The 16,460-nt window shown below is 38.0% G+C and overlaps 2 protein-coding genes across 16 annotated transcripts; one reads left to right on the plus strand and one right to left on the minus strand.

Annotated features, from left to right (window-relative positions):
- Nucleotides 1-670: 670 nt before the first annotated feature.
- On the plus strand, nt 671-11,975 carry LOC132204144 (single-stranded DNA-binding protein 3). 15 transcript variants are annotated; one of them, XM_059632434.1, is made up of 17 exons: nt 671-1,209; nt 2,546-2,618; nt 2,765-2,826; nt 3,834-3,918; nt 4,478-4,519; nt 5,035-5,121; nt 5,827-5,925; nt 6,370-6,459; nt 6,989-7,037; nt 7,271-7,300; nt 7,440-7,639; nt 7,754-7,795; nt 7,848-7,926; nt 8,182-8,247; nt 8,655-8,737; nt 8,804-9,004; nt 10,647-11,975. In XM_059632434.1, the coding sequence occupies exons 1-17, from the start codon at nt 1,154-1,156 to the stop codon at nt 10,749-10,751; spliced, it is 1,449 nt and encodes a 482-aa protein (XP_059488417.1). In that variant the 5' UTR covers nt 671-1,153; the 3' UTR covers nt 10,752-11,975. The 15 variants fall into 15 exon arrangements, with proteins under 15 accessions (XP_059488417.1, XP_059488423.1, XP_059488426.1 ...); XM_059632436.1 differs by having other exon boundaries at nt 673-1,209; nt 6,370-6,450; XM_059632437.1 differs by having other exon boundaries at nt 676-1,209; nt 8,667-8,737.
- A 261-nt stretch (nt 11,976-12,236) lies between these two features.
- On the minus strand, nt 12,237-15,139 carry LOC132204143 (succinate-semialdehyde dehydrogenase [NADP(+)] GabD). The gene is made up of 8 exons (XM_059632433.1): nt 14,888-15,139; nt 14,606-14,812; nt 14,383-14,553; nt 14,239-14,322; nt 13,512-13,916; nt 13,297-13,452; nt 12,934-13,106; nt 12,237-12,725 (listed from the first exon to the last, which is right to left on the minus strand). The coding sequence occupies exons 1-8, from the start codon at nt 14,939-14,941 to the stop codon at nt 12,461-12,463; spliced, it is 1,515 nt and encodes a 504-aa protein (XP_059488416.1). The 5' UTR covers nt 14,942-15,139; the 3' UTR covers nt 12,237-12,460.
- Between the last annotated feature and the right edge of the window lie 1,321 nt (nt 15,140-16,460).

A 16,460-nucleotide genomic window follows, 5' to 3' on the forward strand; every position in this document is an offset into this window, starting at 1 on the left:
GCTTTATTCGTTCTTTTTTGTGCCGCGACGTGCTTGCCATATGATAACAAAGCATTCATGGAAATGTCTCGAAACCTCAGTTAGGAGCCTCCATGGTAGACCATTACGAGGCAGTGGAAGGGGGGGGGGGAACCGGCGAAGGGAGATACACCCTGCCTGCGTTGCTGTGTACCTTGCTGCTCTGCTACATGCTCTATTATCTTCCACGGCACCCCAGAAGGCCCAGAAATTGCCCCCCCCCCTCATTTGGCTACATGATAACACTGGAAGGTCGGGAAGGTCCGGCTCGTCGACGGCGTGGACTTGTTTTGGTCGAAAAATAAATGCGTGCGGCCAAAGCAAGCGAGCGACCTTGCCGGGAATAAAATTTAAAAAAATATATATATTTCCATCGCGATCAACAAAATTAAAAATTCCACAGAGATTTATTGAATAATTAGAATAAATTAATTTTTTCTTATCAAAAATTGAAATATTTCATTCGTTAATTTTATTATTATTTATTTCCATCTGCATTTTTGTTCACATAATTGAGTCGACCGTCAGCTCATTGAAAAATCGCGGCTCAAAAATCCCGAGATATTGACTTCTTTCGGAGCAAATCGTCGGGGAGCCATTGTTGGACGTTCGCATGCGCCAACGAGCCACTGCGCCGAACACGAAAATTCCCCTCCGCTCGTGCCCTTCGCCGACTGTGAAATCGGCCCGACGAGGCCGAAATCGGCCGAAAAACATCTTGAAAAATCGCGAATTAAAAATCGCAATCGCCACGAGCCCCCGGGGCCCCCTTCAGAGCCCCCGCATCGACGGCAGAGCGAAAACCCGGGCGCTTCGGCCGCACTTCGGGCGTCTCCGCCGCTTTATTATTGGGGGGATCGACCCGTCGGTTGGAACGACACAAACGTTGGATTTCTGGTCCAATAGTGTTGCTCCGTTCATCTCCCATTTGCTTACGCACGGAGCATCGCCGCCGCTGCACTCACAGCAGGCAAAAAGCAGCGCAAGGATCGCTCGCCAAGGCGTTTTCAGGCAGCGGATGAGCGTCTAGGGCCCTTTCGGACACCCCCGCGAGATGGTCACGGGGTCACCGGCGACTCTTCTGCTAGTCTGACAGGTGCGCGACCCACGGACTCACTCCTCACCACTCTGCAACATGTACGCCAAAGGCAAAGGCTCGACCGTACCTTCGGATGCCCAGGCACGCGAAAAGTGAGTAGCTCTGCCCACATAGCCAAGGTGCCCCCGGGAGCCCCGCCGTGGGGTGACCTCCGGGGTCAAACCGCTCGCCCTTCCCTCACCATCGATTGTTTTGATTCGCGAATCGCAACAACACGGTTTTGGGACGCTGCTGGGCCGGCGCCCGGGGTCCCCAGGGCCCCAAGGAAAGTCAAAAGTCCCCAAACGGGCAACTTTCGATCCCCTTCAGCCCTTCAGGCGCGTGGCATACATTCGGGGATGAAGGCAGCGTGACCGCATCCCCCGCCGCGGCATCATAGGGGTGCTTGGGAGCCATATTTATATATTTTGTGGGATTCCTCGGGGCCTAAAGCTAGCACGGGGGACATGATATTTTTTTTTAATTCTTAAAAATTTGTTAAATATTTCTAAATAAATTAAAATTAATATTTATTTCTATTTAAATATATTTATTAATTAGATTAAATGCTTTAAAAGCTATAATTGAAGGAAATGGTTAAAAATATATTAATAAATAAATAAAATAAATACTGTGAATATTTTCGGAACTACTAAATTTTCACGCTCTCCTGTTTATCCCTTCTCGCTCCTTCCAGAATGCATACCAATGACGCGTGGAGAATTCAAACGTAAACAAGATTATGTTTATTTCCCCGATAAGTGGCAATTTTCTTTTTTGAGAATTATTTTAATTTCTATTTTTTTAGTATTAATGTTGTAAATCAGGTCATAAACGAGGGGGAATGCGTGTCCGTCCAGCTCTCGGCAGACTCGATTTTTAATTTTTTTTGTGTGCCATTGTAGTGGAGAAAAAGGGCCGCGTGTGTTTGTGACCTGGAAGTTGCAGCACCGATCACAGGCAGCAGCAGCAACCAACGTGCACATCGAGGAGCAGAGAAAGAGAGACTCGAATGCGCTAACAAGGCCGGCAACGCGGCCGCTTTTTGACTTTCTGCTCCACATTTTTTCTGCTCCGACTACAAAATAAAAAAAATTGATTGCTTTCGCACACCGAGTGCTAATTTTTCTCAAAATAATAAAAAATATGAGATAAATTTTTATATTAATATTTAAATTCTGTTTATTTAAACCAATTAAATTCTTTATTCAACTTTTGGAGAAACAAGTCGCTGGCCGGTATATTCTTCTCTGATTCTTATTGTCCTAAAAAATTCTAGTCATTGCCACTCAATTACTCAGAAGGCTCCACTCGGAAACTGGTTCTCGGTTGACACTGCCTTTGCTTTTTTCCATTTTTTGCGTCACCCATCGCGCAATTATTCATTTATTATTTGTTTCGCGTCCGCAGTAATTCACCTTGCATTGTTTGCTTGCTTTCTTTTTGCAGATTGGCTTTGTACGTCTACGAGTATCTTCTACATGTGGGGGCACAAAAAGCAGCTCAAACCTTTTTATCAGAGGTAAGCATCTGCGTAATGCACTAATTGCGTCGGGTTTTATCAATGGGACGCGCAGCGCGCGATGCATGGGCGCTGCCGCCGCAGCCGAAGCTTTAATTGGCCCTTGATTAATGCGAATCTGTGTGTGCGCCTTTCTGTGATTCCAGATAAGATGGGAGAAGAATATAACGTTAGGAGAACCACCTGGGTTTCTACATTCCTGGTGGTGGTGAGTACAAAATTTGATTTAAATTTGTTTAAAAAATTTAATTTGATGTAACTCGAAGAAAATTTGGCCTAGTCTTTCAAATTGAAGAAAATTGGTATTTATTTTAATAATATATAGTTATTATCATTATTTTGCCAAATCAGCCAATTTTTGTAAAAAAAATTATTCATAAATTCTAATTCGCCACTTTTATTTTCATTGATTTTCATATTATTTGAAAAAATTATTCCATTTCGAGTTTACTTTCAACTTTCACTGCAAAATTTATTTAATAGAAACATCCAGCCATCAATTAATGAATAACAAATCTTTATTAATTTTTTTATTTTTTGAAAAAAAAATCAATTAAAAATTAATAATTGTTCAATTATGTTTTTGTCATATTTTTTAATTAGATCATAAAGAAGCAAAAATTTACTTTAAAACTCTTTTAATTATTTCATAATCCTACATTTCAATAATTCAGGATAAAAATTTTATCAAAATTGGATTAAATTAGTAATTAGCTGATTCTTCTCATTGTTTCTCAAACTGAACGATTTAATTAATCCAAAGCTTTATGATCTACCAGCCAGAAATCATTATTTTCTGACTGCAGAAAATATTTATTTTTGTTGGAAAATTAAAAATAAATTAATTAATTTTAAACGTTGAAGGTTCATTTAATTTTTAATTTAGAAATCAAATCTCTTTTTCTGTTCTAGAGGTAAAAATTAGAAACAAGCATTTAATAATTTGATATGTTTAACAATAAAATAAAATCATTTAATTGCAAAAATTTACAATCAATATTGTTTTCAAAATCTTCAAACAATTTAATGGACAGAAATTGCAAGAAATGCAATTTTAACTTCTGAAAGACAATATTGATTTATTTAAATTTTAAATTATTTTTTAAAGAAAATATTTAAAATTGAATATTCTTCAAAATTTTATCGGTCTCCAAACTTCCATTTTTTTTTTACTCTAATAAATATCACCAATATTTCTGTTATTTTATTCCACAGTGTATTCTGGGACTTATATTGTGCAGCGCCGGAGCGGAGGGACACTTGTGAGCACTCGAGTGAGGCAAAGGCCTTCCACGACTACGTAAGTACACCTTCCTGAAATTTTGTTCTCGGTGCAATTTTCTCACCGTCCGCTTCTGAGAAAATCAGCATCAGTTCAAAATTCCCCGAAAGAAGAAGAAGATAATTTTTCAAAAAGTCCGTTTCGGATCAATACTGTATCAAATGACAACACACCGCGAGTTTTTCCTCTTTCTCTCCGACACCCCCATCCAGGCAGGCAGGGTTGAAAAAAATCTAAAAAAAAAACGCTGCCTGGCGCGCGCACAAACTCGATTTGTGCGAAATTTCCCGTCTCGGGCGAGGTAAAAAAAAAAGGAGGAAAAATAAAAATCCGAAGGAGACGGACGAGTAGCTCACATGCTCTCTCTTTCTCTCTCAGAGAGATGTCTGTGCCCGGCCGGCTCTATTTTAATGAATATCAAGGTCAACTGGTACACCCCCTTCAAAAGATGGAAGGTGGACCAGTTGTGCTTCTCCCGACGTGAGCCATCCGCAGGTGCATTCGCGCGCGCCTCCTTTTCTTGCTCTTTTTGCGACGATGGCCGCCAATTTTCTCATCTCGCCATTTCTGATTCCAGGGATTCGTGAATTCTGGCTATGGAGTCAACGGAATCACACATGTAAGCATATTTTATTTTAAAAATTTTACCAAAAATTATTACGAAAAAATAAATTATTCAAAATAAGAAATTTAAAAATAAAGCAAACTTCAAATTTAAAGTACGCTGCAATTTTTTTAAGAAATCTGATAATTTTTTAGTAATTTCTATTAAAAATTTTGTATTGACCGAGAAGAATAAATAATAATAATAATAATTAAAAGAAAAAATGAAATAATAAAAGAGATGTATTTAAATTTAAAAATTATTACTAAAAATGACACCAATTTAAATAATTTTTTTTAATTAATTAAATTTTAATAAAACTTCATAATGAAATTTGAAGAGTTGCCATTTGCTTCATTTTTTAAATTTTAATTACTAAGAAAAATCAGTAAAAAAATAGAAAAGTCAAATTAATTCTTTATTTATAGAATTGATTAAGGAAAACCAATTAAAATTAATTTTGAGAATATCTAGATTTTAACTTGCTTAAAAGCTTAAAATTTTGATTAAAAAATTCTCCATTTCTACAGAATGCTGGTCCAGCACCCAGTCCACTTGGGCAAATGCCCCCGAACGACGGGATGCCCGGAGGACCCATGCCCCCTGGTTTCTTCCCTGTAAGTACCCTCTTTCAGCCGAGTCGTAATTCTAACTTTTTTTTTAATTTACGATTTTTTTTTTTTAATCGTCGAAGACTTATAAAAAAGGTGGCCAGTCCCAAACTTGTTGATCTTGAGTAATTTCAGTTCAGTCTCTCCTTTTTCGTTCCTAACTGGATTGTTTGTGTTGTGTTGTTTGTCCCCGATTTCCGTGCACCTCTCTTGATTTGCCTGAGCACATTTCACTCCCACGAATCATATCGATCTATCTGCCGAAAGCACGTTTCCAACCTCTCCGAATACATTTTTATTCCGACTTGAGAGTATTTTTTTTTTTTTATTAGCAACACACTCATTCCTTTTATGGCGAGAGTTTGCACGCTCCCTGCCTGATCATGGCCCGCGGGCCTCCATTTGTACCATCATCACACCAAATTTGCATATTATACATTTGCCAAACCTGTTTGATTACTTTTCAATAGAAATTGAAAGTAAAAATTACATGTAAATATATCTTCAAATGTGTAAAAATGAAACGTCTCCTCTGCTTCCGAAAGGCAAACTATACTGTCGCTTCCTAATTGTGCTCTGTCTGTGTGTAAATTATGAAGAAAATTAAAATTGGACGTGAAATTTTTTTGAAAAAATTCATATACACCTCAGACCTCTTCTCTGTGTGTTCTGTGTCGTTATAAGTTGTCCGCTTTTACTCTTGTGTTCCAGAACTCGACAATGAGGCCATCACCACCCACTCATCCGTCAACTCAGCCATCCCCACACCCCCAACCACCCCCTCCTCATAGTCAAATGATGCCTAATCAGGTAAGTCTCGAGCTCTTCTCGTCCGTGTTCCTTTTCTCTTTCTCGCTCTCTTTCTGCTGCTGCTGCTGGCTAGCTGCTCTCCTTTGTATTGAAATTCACGCCCACGTGCTTGTGACTTGTGTGTTTGCCCTTTCTGTGTCCCTCGCCCGCCCGGCATATCACCCCGTTGCCCCTGTCGATGTAAATAACAGTTTGAATTCCAAATCGACGACAAGTCTCTTTCTTTTTCATGCAAATATAGACATACGTGTATAATTAGCATGTCGTTTCCCTCCCCCTCGAAATATGTATTTCCAAACTCCTAAAATGACTGGCTACTTTTGGAAGAAATTTGATTTTTTTTTTTTTAAATATAATTATTGATAATTCGCGGATCAGCTAGCAAAGAAGCACCAATGGCTGTCCAAATTGATGTTTGTAAAAAAAATCGATTAATTTTTGCAGCCGTTTATGGGTCCTAGATATGGAGGTCCAGGACCGAGACCGAACGTAAGAATGCCGCAGATTGGAAATGAGTTCAATGGGGTGAGTTTTGTGAGTCCTTGTTTTATTATTTCTTAATCTATAAGTAATTTTAAGGATTTGTATGATTTTCCTAAAATTTTACAATTAAATTATGTCATTTGTTTATGTTTGAGTAAATATTTCACATAAGTTTTCATTTAAATTTATTACTTAGAAAAAAATTTTGAGAAATTATTCTGAAACAGGGAATCATTATTTTATTTAAATGCAAATTATTTTACAATAATTTTACGCTTGAAAAAGTGTAGTGTATCGTTTCGTAAATTCAATCGTATTCAAAATGCAAAAACTTCGTGTTTCCTAATAATTTTTCTGACAATTAGTGAGATTTCCCTTCCTGGATTTGAAATTTAATTGATTTATTTATTAATTAAGGTTGAGATGTAAATTGTAAGATGAATAATATGAATCTCACAAGTAAAACATTCATTTATATTTTTGAGGAAAATCGTACAATTTGACCTAATTTTAAGATTTTTAAGCTTTTATCATCCCAAAAGAAATAAGAATTATTTTTAACTCTCTGTCCCCGTTACAGCCCCCTGGGCAGCCACTGATGTCGAACAACATGGACCCCACGCGGCAAGGTGAGTTTCAGTTCACACTCCCTCTACATCAAAGCTGCTTTCAGGCAAAATTACTCGTAGCTTTTTAATGAAAAAATTACAAAAAAAAAATATATATTAAATCCTGCATGCTAATGTTTCGGGTATAGAACTTATTTGGTTTAAAATCAAAGCAAATTATCCCCTTTGTACGTCTGGTGCGATTGTTGTCTCTTATTAAAATGCTCATGATTCTGTATATCTCTCATTCTCAGGTGAAGGAGGTGAATTTGTTGGTTGGCAAGGTGAGAGTCAATCATTTTAATATTTTACATTAAATTTTTCGCTTTGTTCACACTGTCATGCATGGGGCTACTGCTGAATTTTATACTTTTCCATTTTGTTAAATTTTTTTCCAAATTTAAATTTCCTCGATTCTTGCAGGCCCTCCTGGCATGAACCCAATGAACCCAAGAATGAACCCACCGCGGGGTCCAGGAATGGCCCCCATGGCACCCGGCGGCTACGGCCCCGGAATGAGAGCACCTCCTCCTAATGCGAACCTCGGCCCTGGATCTGGACCACCTATGGGTCCCATGGGCGGACCTGGTGGACGACCCCAGTGGCAACCAGTTACTTCAACAGTGAGTCTCATATTGAATTCTATTAAATCATAATTCAAAATTTCTACTAGTTTAAAAAAATTAAAAATTAATTCCTGAATAAACCAATTTAATTGTTCTATTTCCACCCTTTTGTTTCAGCCTATGAGCTACTCGTCATCATCACCTGGAAACTATGTAAGTATTAGTGGAGAATTACTTAAGGACAAATAATACCAAATTAAATTAGGAATCCATGCGGTTTCAGGCTCCTCCTGGCTCGACAGGACCACCTGGCCCAGGAACACCTATAATGCCAAGCCCACAAGGTAGGACTGAAGGCTCTCGGAGCCCCTTCAACCCTCGTCCCTCCCTGCATGCACTGGCTGCTTGTACCTCACTTTGTCTTTGTCTTCTCACCATACAAAAAAAAGAAAACCAAGTGTTGTCCTGGAGCTTCTTCCTGAGAGCTGAGGTCTTCGTTCGTTGAACTTCTACATTCCTCCCTCCTCCATATCATCTCCACCCCCAGAACATATTTTTATTTTGAGCTTTTTAGCACTGATTGTTTACTTTCTTTCTAGGTTCAGTGGGTCCCTATTCCCCTGCTAGTCACAGAATGCCCACTCCCAGTCCTGTCACACGACAAGGTGAATAAATTAGCGCCTAGTTTCTTGAATCAGGCCTAGTTTTAAGAAAGCATGGTTGGTTGGGTTTTTTGCGGGGGGTTGCGAGACTGCTTTTCGTCAAGTTTTTGTTTTTAGAGGGAAAAATAAAGGCCCCTTTGCCTTTTCTGTTTGCTTTCAAGTGGTTTTTACATTTTGTTTTCAACCCCAGTATTATATATGTTTTATTATAATCCGCTGTGAATATTTTGTGCTTTTATACCCAATCATAATCACTGCCACTGTGATCGTTCGTCTCTATCTCTCTCTCACCTTTGCAAGAAGTCTCTCCTCCCCCGAAACTAGCTTTACATAGTCTTGTTTTTGCAATAATCCAACCAATGTTCGTCACGTCGCACGCTTAAGAAATAGAAATTAACACTCATGCCCAGCGTTCATTTCAGACTCGTCTAATTCTGGAGGCGAAAACATGTACACCATGATGAAGCCCGTGCCTGGAGGCAATATGCCTGGGGTGAGGCTAGAATGAAATTTCTGGAGTTTGGCAATCTTTTAATTATTGATTTCCTTCCCATAAAAGGATTTCCCGATGAGTGGAGGCCCCGAGGGCGGCAACATGGGCCCCATAGGGCCAAATTCAATGGGTCCTGTGTTGAATGGCGACGGCATGGAAGGCATGAAGAACTCACCGGCCAACGGCGGCCCGGGAACACCTAGAGAAGACAGTGGTAGTGGGATGGGAGACTACAACTTAGGGGGCTTTGGTGGGCCGGGGGAAAATGTGAGTATAAATTCAAGTGGAAGTTACTTTTCCGAATCTTAGTGAGCCGAGCAGCACACAATTAATTTTGATTTCACACCCAGTAGTTGTTTACTTTTTCTTTCTTGCGTAAATAATCTCTCTAAAAACGCTACTATTTTTTAAGTTTTTTTGAATGAATACTCACAAAGAGCGCTCAATTTATTATTTTTTTTTCCTTTTTTTGATGTTGCTTGAGCTTGATGAGGGCTTGATGCACTTTTTTTGTACATTCTGCAATAAAACAAACAAAAATTATAATGTCTGTCCGGTTCTCAGATCGACGAACGCGCAAAATGATCCTATTAACTTGCCAAGTTTTTATTATCATGAAGCACTGATACCATTTCATTAGGTGGTTGTGACTCATTGACTGTTTTTTATTGTTTCTTTCGTAACGATATTTATTTTTCTTTGGAAACATAATGATAATTACCACTAAATGCAAGCAAGCAAGTTGAACAGGGGAGTAGGGAGACTTTTTTTTTCAACTCTTTCGCCTAACTTCTGGTTAGGGTTATTTGTGTACATTTTTTTCTCACTCTCGAAATCTTGTTTCGTTAATTTCGAATTATATATATAATTTTTAATTTTAATAATTAATTTCAGTGCAAACTCAGAGTGCTACCACTTAAATGCTTCCTTTACCAAGCGGTATTTTGAATTATTTCTGATCCCTCCATTAAATTTAAAATGATCGGCAGCCAGCCTGGTTTGGCGGCTCGAGTTTGTTCCTTTTTTTAATAATTTGTATATTTTGTACACCCAAACACGGATAGTACGCACTGCAAGGCACTCGAAACAAAAGAAATAATAATTGTACTTATTAGTTCTCCTCTTTTTTACATCTTTCGTTCGTTTTTGTACTTATTATTATTATTATTCAATTACATAAAACTGCTTGAGCGGGGCGCGCAAATCGGCTCCCCCGATACTGTAAAACAGCTCTTTTATTTTGATCTCAATACCCTCCTTACTGCCCTTGTCACAGAGATATTAACATGTCCGTCACACTCACAATGGAAGGGCGTGTTGTTGCTGCATGAAATAAAAATTTCTTTTTAATAATTGTTGCTCAGAGACTTCTTTTGCAAAGTAATAATGAATTAATCAATTTTCCTGTGGAAATGTAAATAAGTTTCATACAATTAAAGCAAAAACTTAACCATATTCTAAAGGCGTGCACTTCCAGCCTTTTTGGACTTGCTCGGTGGGTAGATTTCTCAATTTATGCTTCTGTGTCAGGATCAAAAAGCTGGAGGTTGCGCGCATCTGAGAACCCTTGAGTTGCAAGTGTTCAAACCTGTAGTGCATTTTACTCCGTCTTGATTCACTTTTTTACGTTTACATTTAACGTTGCACACTTCTTGATTATTTTTTGGAATTATTATTTATTTTTATTTTAATCTGCCACTCATGTTTTACTGTACATGTTTTTTGCACCCACTTTCTTTTGCTTTACATTTCTTTTACATTTTCATGTAAATTTCAATTACACACAAAAAAAAATATAGAGAAACGTTCAGTTTTGTTTTTAATTTTTCGTTTTGACGATTTTTGAATTAATATACACGCAGCAATTGAAAAGAGTAAAATGCAGTGACAACTACTTTCTTCCTTGCAGGACCAAACCGAATCAGCAGCCATACTGAAAATTAAGGAAAGTATGCAGGAAGAAGCCAAGAGATTTGAAAAAGACTCGGACCATCCTGATTTTTTCATGCAATAGCGTTTGTGCCACAACTCCTGCTCCACAAGCTCCTTCCTTCAAATAAAACCTTAGTTACCTCCAAATTGTACACAAGAGCGAGATGTTAGCGACGCGGTGACACAAACTGATTATGAATTCGGAACGTTTATATATATATTTAATGATTACGATGGAACATTTGCAATCGGTAGGGCGAGTACGTATATATTTGGCATCTCTAGTTGAAGAGGGCACAGAGGTCAGCGAACCGCCACCTGCAAGGCTCTTGTTTAAAAGGTTCTCCTTGTTTCGATTTCGTAGTTTTTCCCCAAAGCCTGAATCCGTTTCTCTAATTTTATTGAGAGATCTCGTTTCGAGGCCCAGCTTTAAAGGCGGCCGCTGTTCCTATTACTCCGTAGAGAAAGAAATTGCTCGGATTTTGGTCCTCGATCGGGCCGCAGCTGGTGGCGCTTTGCTCTCCGTCTCTGTCTTGTGTAGAACGCGGTGGCGGTCGGGAATCTCTGTTGAATCAAGCCAGCCGCACACCGCCGCGCAACCCACCATTTTTTTGTTGTCTTTTGAGAGAATCAATTTAAAAGAAGAAAAAAACTGTGAAACTGACGGCGTGTAAAAGAGAGAAAGAAGAAGTGTTTCTGGCGGACGGCTGCAACCTTGAACGAACAAAATCTGACCCCGTGCATATAATTGCAATGAGCTGGTTTTTTTTTAATTCGATTTGATTGTGAAACAGGGACAAAAGCGACGATTTTTCATCAGGTACAAAACTCTTTGAGAATTAAATTTTCTGATAAAATTTTGAAAAACAAAAAATCACCACTGATAGGCGCAAATGCATTTTTGGAGCTCATTGTTTCTGCCAGTATTACTAATTAAATCAAGATATATACTGAGTAGCATTTTCTCGAGTTACTTGAGAGGTTCGTTTTTTTCTAATTTAGGCATCTTCCGAAACGAAGCGCAGTCTGCTTTACACACATATTGTTTGTTTTTAATTTATTCTCGAGTATTTATGGATTTTACTCCTTGAGAACCTGCTCCCATTATGTAAAATGTACATCACACACACATACACAAAAGCAGCAAACTCTCACACACACGCATACATACACGAAAGGAAAAAACTTTTGTAAATATTATACCTTCAATGCCGATTGACGCGAATTCTGATTTTTAAATTTCTGTAAATTATACATACACATGTACCTTTATAATTTATATGAAAAAGAGAGGACGAGAGAAAGAGATGTGTATTTATCTTTGATTTAAATAATATTTTGTTTCTATTTGAGATATAATTTGAGAGAAGAGTAAAGAGATGAGGAAAGCATTTACAGCGTGATCCATATTTTTACTTTGATTAGATCGTTCCACTCTATTTTCTGTTCTGAAATAAAATGATTATTATGTGTAAATTGTCCAAAATGTTGTCTTTGGGATTAAAATTAAAAAAATTTCGCAACCCATCACCAAAAGCTTTTCGTCATTTTCGAGTAAGAACCAAAATTTTAAATCGGTGCAATTTCATTGCGTATTTATTCGGCTGCACATTCAACATCTATGGAAGCACGGTGTGTCTTTCTCGATCATTTCCCATCACATTGAGTATTTCTTACAGAGAGTGCGATTATATTCGAACAAAAAGATAAAATTTCAAATTGACAACAGAGGAATGATATAATTCACAAGATACTTTTGACTCAAATTTGCAGAGAGCATTCATATAATACTTAAAGATTTCCAAAGCAAAGGTACTTGATGTACGAATACTCTTCGATTCCGTAATGAGACCCTTCTCTGCCGATGCCTGATTCTTTGATTCCACCGAAAGCTGCCTCCGGAGTGGAAATGATTCCCTCATTAATGCCGACCATGCCCGTCTCCAGTCGTTTGGCTACTCGCCATACTTGGGGCAGGTCGTTGCTGAAAAAGTATCCTGCCAGGCCAGAACGGGTGCCATTGGCAATCGCCAAGACCTCTTCCTCAGTCTTGAATCTGAAAAATTTACATGCAGAAATGTTATTCAAGTGTTGCAAAATGTAATTTAAAAATATTTACAGCAATTATTGCCAATAAGGAGCAGATTTCATTTTTATGATTGATTTTTACAGTGATTGAAGTTAATAAATTCAGTATAAAAATTTACAAAATACGCAAAATTCAGTTTTTGGATGTCTTATGTGGAGGATAAATGATTTCTTACGGAATGCAGACAGCAACAGGTCCGAAGATCTCCTCGTGATACATTCTCATTGAATGATCAACGTCTGTCAACAGGGTGGGCTCGAAGAATCGCGGCCCTTTGTCCAAAGCTGGCTTGCCACCGAGGTGAACTTTGGCTCCTTTTTTGATCGCATCTTGTACAAGATCATTTACCTGCAGAAATAATTCAAAATTAATTTAAAAAGCAAAAAATTATAATAAAAGTTTTATGTGACATGTAAAGCGCTTAAAAAACAAAAACAAAATTTAATATTAAATTATTAGAAAAGCAGCTAAATTTTCTAGATATGGATGCTAAATTGTACTTAATAAGTGGAAATTTTAAATTTGTCATTAAATTAACCTTAGAAGCTTGTGCGTCATTGATTAGTGGTCCTTGAGTGACTCCAGGTTGCGCTCCGTCGCCAACCTTTAACCCTCTCATCGTCTCCTCCAGTTTCGAAACAAACTGGTCGAAAATACTTTCCTGAATGAACAGCCGATTTGCGCTGACACAAGTCTAGAAAAGACCAATAATTTAAAACAAAATAGACTTTTATATTTATTTTAAATCTATACTTGTCCGCAATTTCTAAATTTGCACGCCATCGTTCCTTTGACGGCCGCGTCCAGGTCAGCCGACTCGAACACGATGAAAGGTGCGTTGCCCCCCAACTCCAGGGACAACCTTTTGACCGTCGAAGCGCATTGTTCGTACAGAAGTTTGCCGATGTTAGTCGAACCAGTGAAGGACAAGCCTGCGACTAGAGGGCTTTGGCAGAGCAGTTTTCCAACGTCGGCTGCGTTTCGGCGACTGCAGGTCACAACGTTGAAGACGCCCTTTGGAATTCCAGCCTTCTCGGCCAGGGCGGCGATGGCCAGGGCCGTCAGGGGCGTGTCTTCTGCAGGCTTGACCACACAGGTGCATCCGGCAGCCAAAGCTGCTCCAGCCTTCCTTGTGATCATCGCAATTGGAAAGTTCCACTGAAATTATATTATTAAATTAGTTAATTGCAGGAATGGATAATTGGGCTTTTCCTTTTTGCATTGAATGTTTTTTAATTGAAAAAGAAGCATTAAGCATTATATTTAATTATTACTTATATAGTAAGACTAATTATGTTAACTCTATCTAAAGGAATAGGTTTGAAAAAAGCCGAGTTAAAAGCATCTCAAGTGAAAATTTCTTTGCAATAAATTAATTATTTCTGAGCCAGGCCAAGAATTATTTCTGAGCCAGGTCTTTTAGAATTTTGAGCTTTTCTGACAATGAGCTTTAGATTGAATTAAAAAAAAATCAACCCACAGGAGTAATAAGGGCAGCAACTCCAATAGGTTTCCGGATTAGCATCATTTCCTTGGAGTGAATCGGACTAGAAATAACTTCTCCCTGTTGAAACAAATTTTAATTACATCTCACTCAGCAGAATATTTAACTCTTAATTCGTACATGGATTCGTCTCGCTTCCTCGGAGTACCATTCGATGAATCCGTTCCCGTAAGCAACTTCTCCTGCAGCCTCGGCCAAAGGTTTTCCAGACTCGGCCGTCATGATTTTCGCAATCTCCTCTTTGTTCTCCTCCAACAGATTGAACCAATTTCTCAAGTGCAGAGCTCGTTCCTAAATTTAATTAAATTTATTTTTAAATTAAATAATGCTTATATTTTTTTACTTTAGCTGTTGTGAATTCCCAACTTTGGAAGGCGTCGTAGGCGACCTGGATGGCCTCTTCCGTGTCCTGGGTGTCCATGTCCGGAACCTGTCCCAGGACACTTCCATTTGCAGGGTTGGTCACCTCGAAGGTCTTGCCAGAAGTGGCAGCGACCCATTTGTTGTTGACGAACGCCAGGTTCTTCACGAGAGACATTTTCCGGACGTGCTAGAAAAATTCAAAGGCCGATTATATTTTTAAATTGGGTGAAAAAAAATTCAATTTTGGGCGCGAGAGACTCACCTGCGAGTATCGGGACACGAGCAAAAATGAACGTTTGCCGATTATGTTGATCATCTTTTTTTATACTGATTTGGTTCGTGGAATTTGCACTCGAAAAAAATTAAAAAGTCATCGTGTGTGAGTGAGTTTCAGAAAAACTACGAGCAGCGCTTTCGGATCAATTGAAGTTGATTGCTGCTGATTAAAAAAGTGACGACCCCACGGGCCCACAGCACTGCTGAAGTGCAGAGATCGCAGAGAAGTAAACACAGCAGTGAAAGGCACGCCCCTTTTTTTCGGATGAAGACTGGAGACGGAGATTCGCGCAGTTGTATTGTGAGATAATTTTTCTAATTTTTTTCAAGCCCGCGGCGTAGTATTTATTTTTTAACAAAATAAATTTAGCTATCTGTCATAATTAAATATTAATCCAATATTTTTTTTAAAGTTAAATTAAAAAATTGTTTATAAAAAAAAAAATACAAATCAAAATTAAATTAAAAGAAATTCTTAAAAAATATGATTATAATTTTAAAATTAATGGAATAAAATTTTTGATAATTATTTTAGCAAAGGAGAAATTTATAAAGCGTTGTTTCCATAATTGATTATTTTTCTAACTGTTATGCAGCCACTTGTTACAGCCGAGCCATGCAGGTTGCCTACCTCAAAACTATTCAGGTAAGAGTCAAAATGTGTGCTATTTTTTATTTAATAAAAACTAGTTTGGAATAAATTGACAGTTCCAAGATAAAGATGTAATTTTTTTAGACACAATTATTTATTTGTTTATAAATTAGTTTATTTTATAAAATATTTGATTTCATATAAAATAATGTCAATATTTTACAATTGCAGAAGGTGTAGACGCAATTAATTTACTTCTTCTGTACTAAATTGACTAGACCAGGACTAGACAGTATTAAAAATATTAATTAACTTTGAAATGTACAAAAAGTTTGGTTTCATTTTTTCTTTTTTCTTTTTATTATCAACCTGTTTTCATTTATCTGACATTGTTTTTATATATTGGAATTTAAAAATTAATAATTTTTGAATTATTGTCCATAAATATACGAAATTTCCACAAAAATTGATTTGTATTGGACTGGGACAAAACTTAAAAGCGCTTTTTCCGGTCAGTATCTTGAGAATATATAAACAAAAATGAGATTTTTGTCCCGCCGAAAGTGCATTCGGCGTGGGTGTATTATTGAATAAAGGTGAGAAAACACGAAGAAAACTTTTCCAATTTCTAGGCATGCTTACAAGTAATTTTTATTCCACATTCGCCGGTGGGCGGCACAAGTTTCTGATGTCTTTACAGCATATACAGGCAAAAACTTTGAAATATGCGAAAGCGGAAAAGTAGCAGGTCAGCCAAAGCGGTAGGGCTGCCGCGACTTGCACTGGTCGCACATCCGAACCAACTCCTCGATGTCGCAAATTGCCTGGCAGTCGTTCATCAGCGTCGGCAGCTGGTTCCTGATTTTGAAAACTTGAACGATGTGCACCAGGTCGTCGTCCAGATTGGGGTAAGCGTCCTCATATGAAGAAATTTTGGCCAGACCGGAGGAGGAGAGGAGCAGGAGAA

Source organism: Neocloeon triangulifer, unplaced genomic scaffold (assembly GCF_031216515.1).
Source record: "Neocloeon triangulifer isolate White Clay Creek 2 clone unplaced genomic scaffold, ASM3121651v1 ptg000022l, whole genome shotgun sequence".
NCBI lineage: Eukaryota > Metazoa > Arthropoda > Insecta > Ephemeroptera > Baetidae > Neocloeon > Neocloeon triangulifer.

Excerpts from the sequence above, each read along its gene's own strand:
- LOC132204144 (XM_059632434.1), top strand. The coding sequence starts at position 1,154 with ATGTACGCCAAAGGCAAAGGCTCGACCGTACCTTCGGATGCCCAGGCA. Across the intron at positions 7,796-7,847 it reads CATCATCACCTGGAAACTAT|GAATCCATGCGGTTTCAGGC; the intron begins GTAAGTATTAGT and ends AAATTAAATTAG. Across the intron at positions 8,248-8,654 it reads CAGTCCTGTCACACGACAAG|CGTTCATTTCAGACTCGTCT; the intron begins GTGAATAAATTA and ends ACTCATGCCCAG.
- LOC132204143 (XM_059632433.1), bottom strand. The coding sequence starts at position 14,941 with ATGATCAACATAATCGGCAAACGTTCATTTTTGCTCGTGTCCCGATAC. Across the intron at positions 14,813-14,887 it reads TCGTGTCCCGATACTCGCAG|CACGTCCGGAAAATGTCTCT; the intron begins GTGAGTCTCTCG and ends GAATTTTTCTAG. Across the intron at positions 13,917-14,238 it reads TTGCTGCCCTTATTACTCCT|TGGAACTTTCCAATTGCGAT; the intron begins GTGGGTTGATTT and ends ATATAATTTCAG.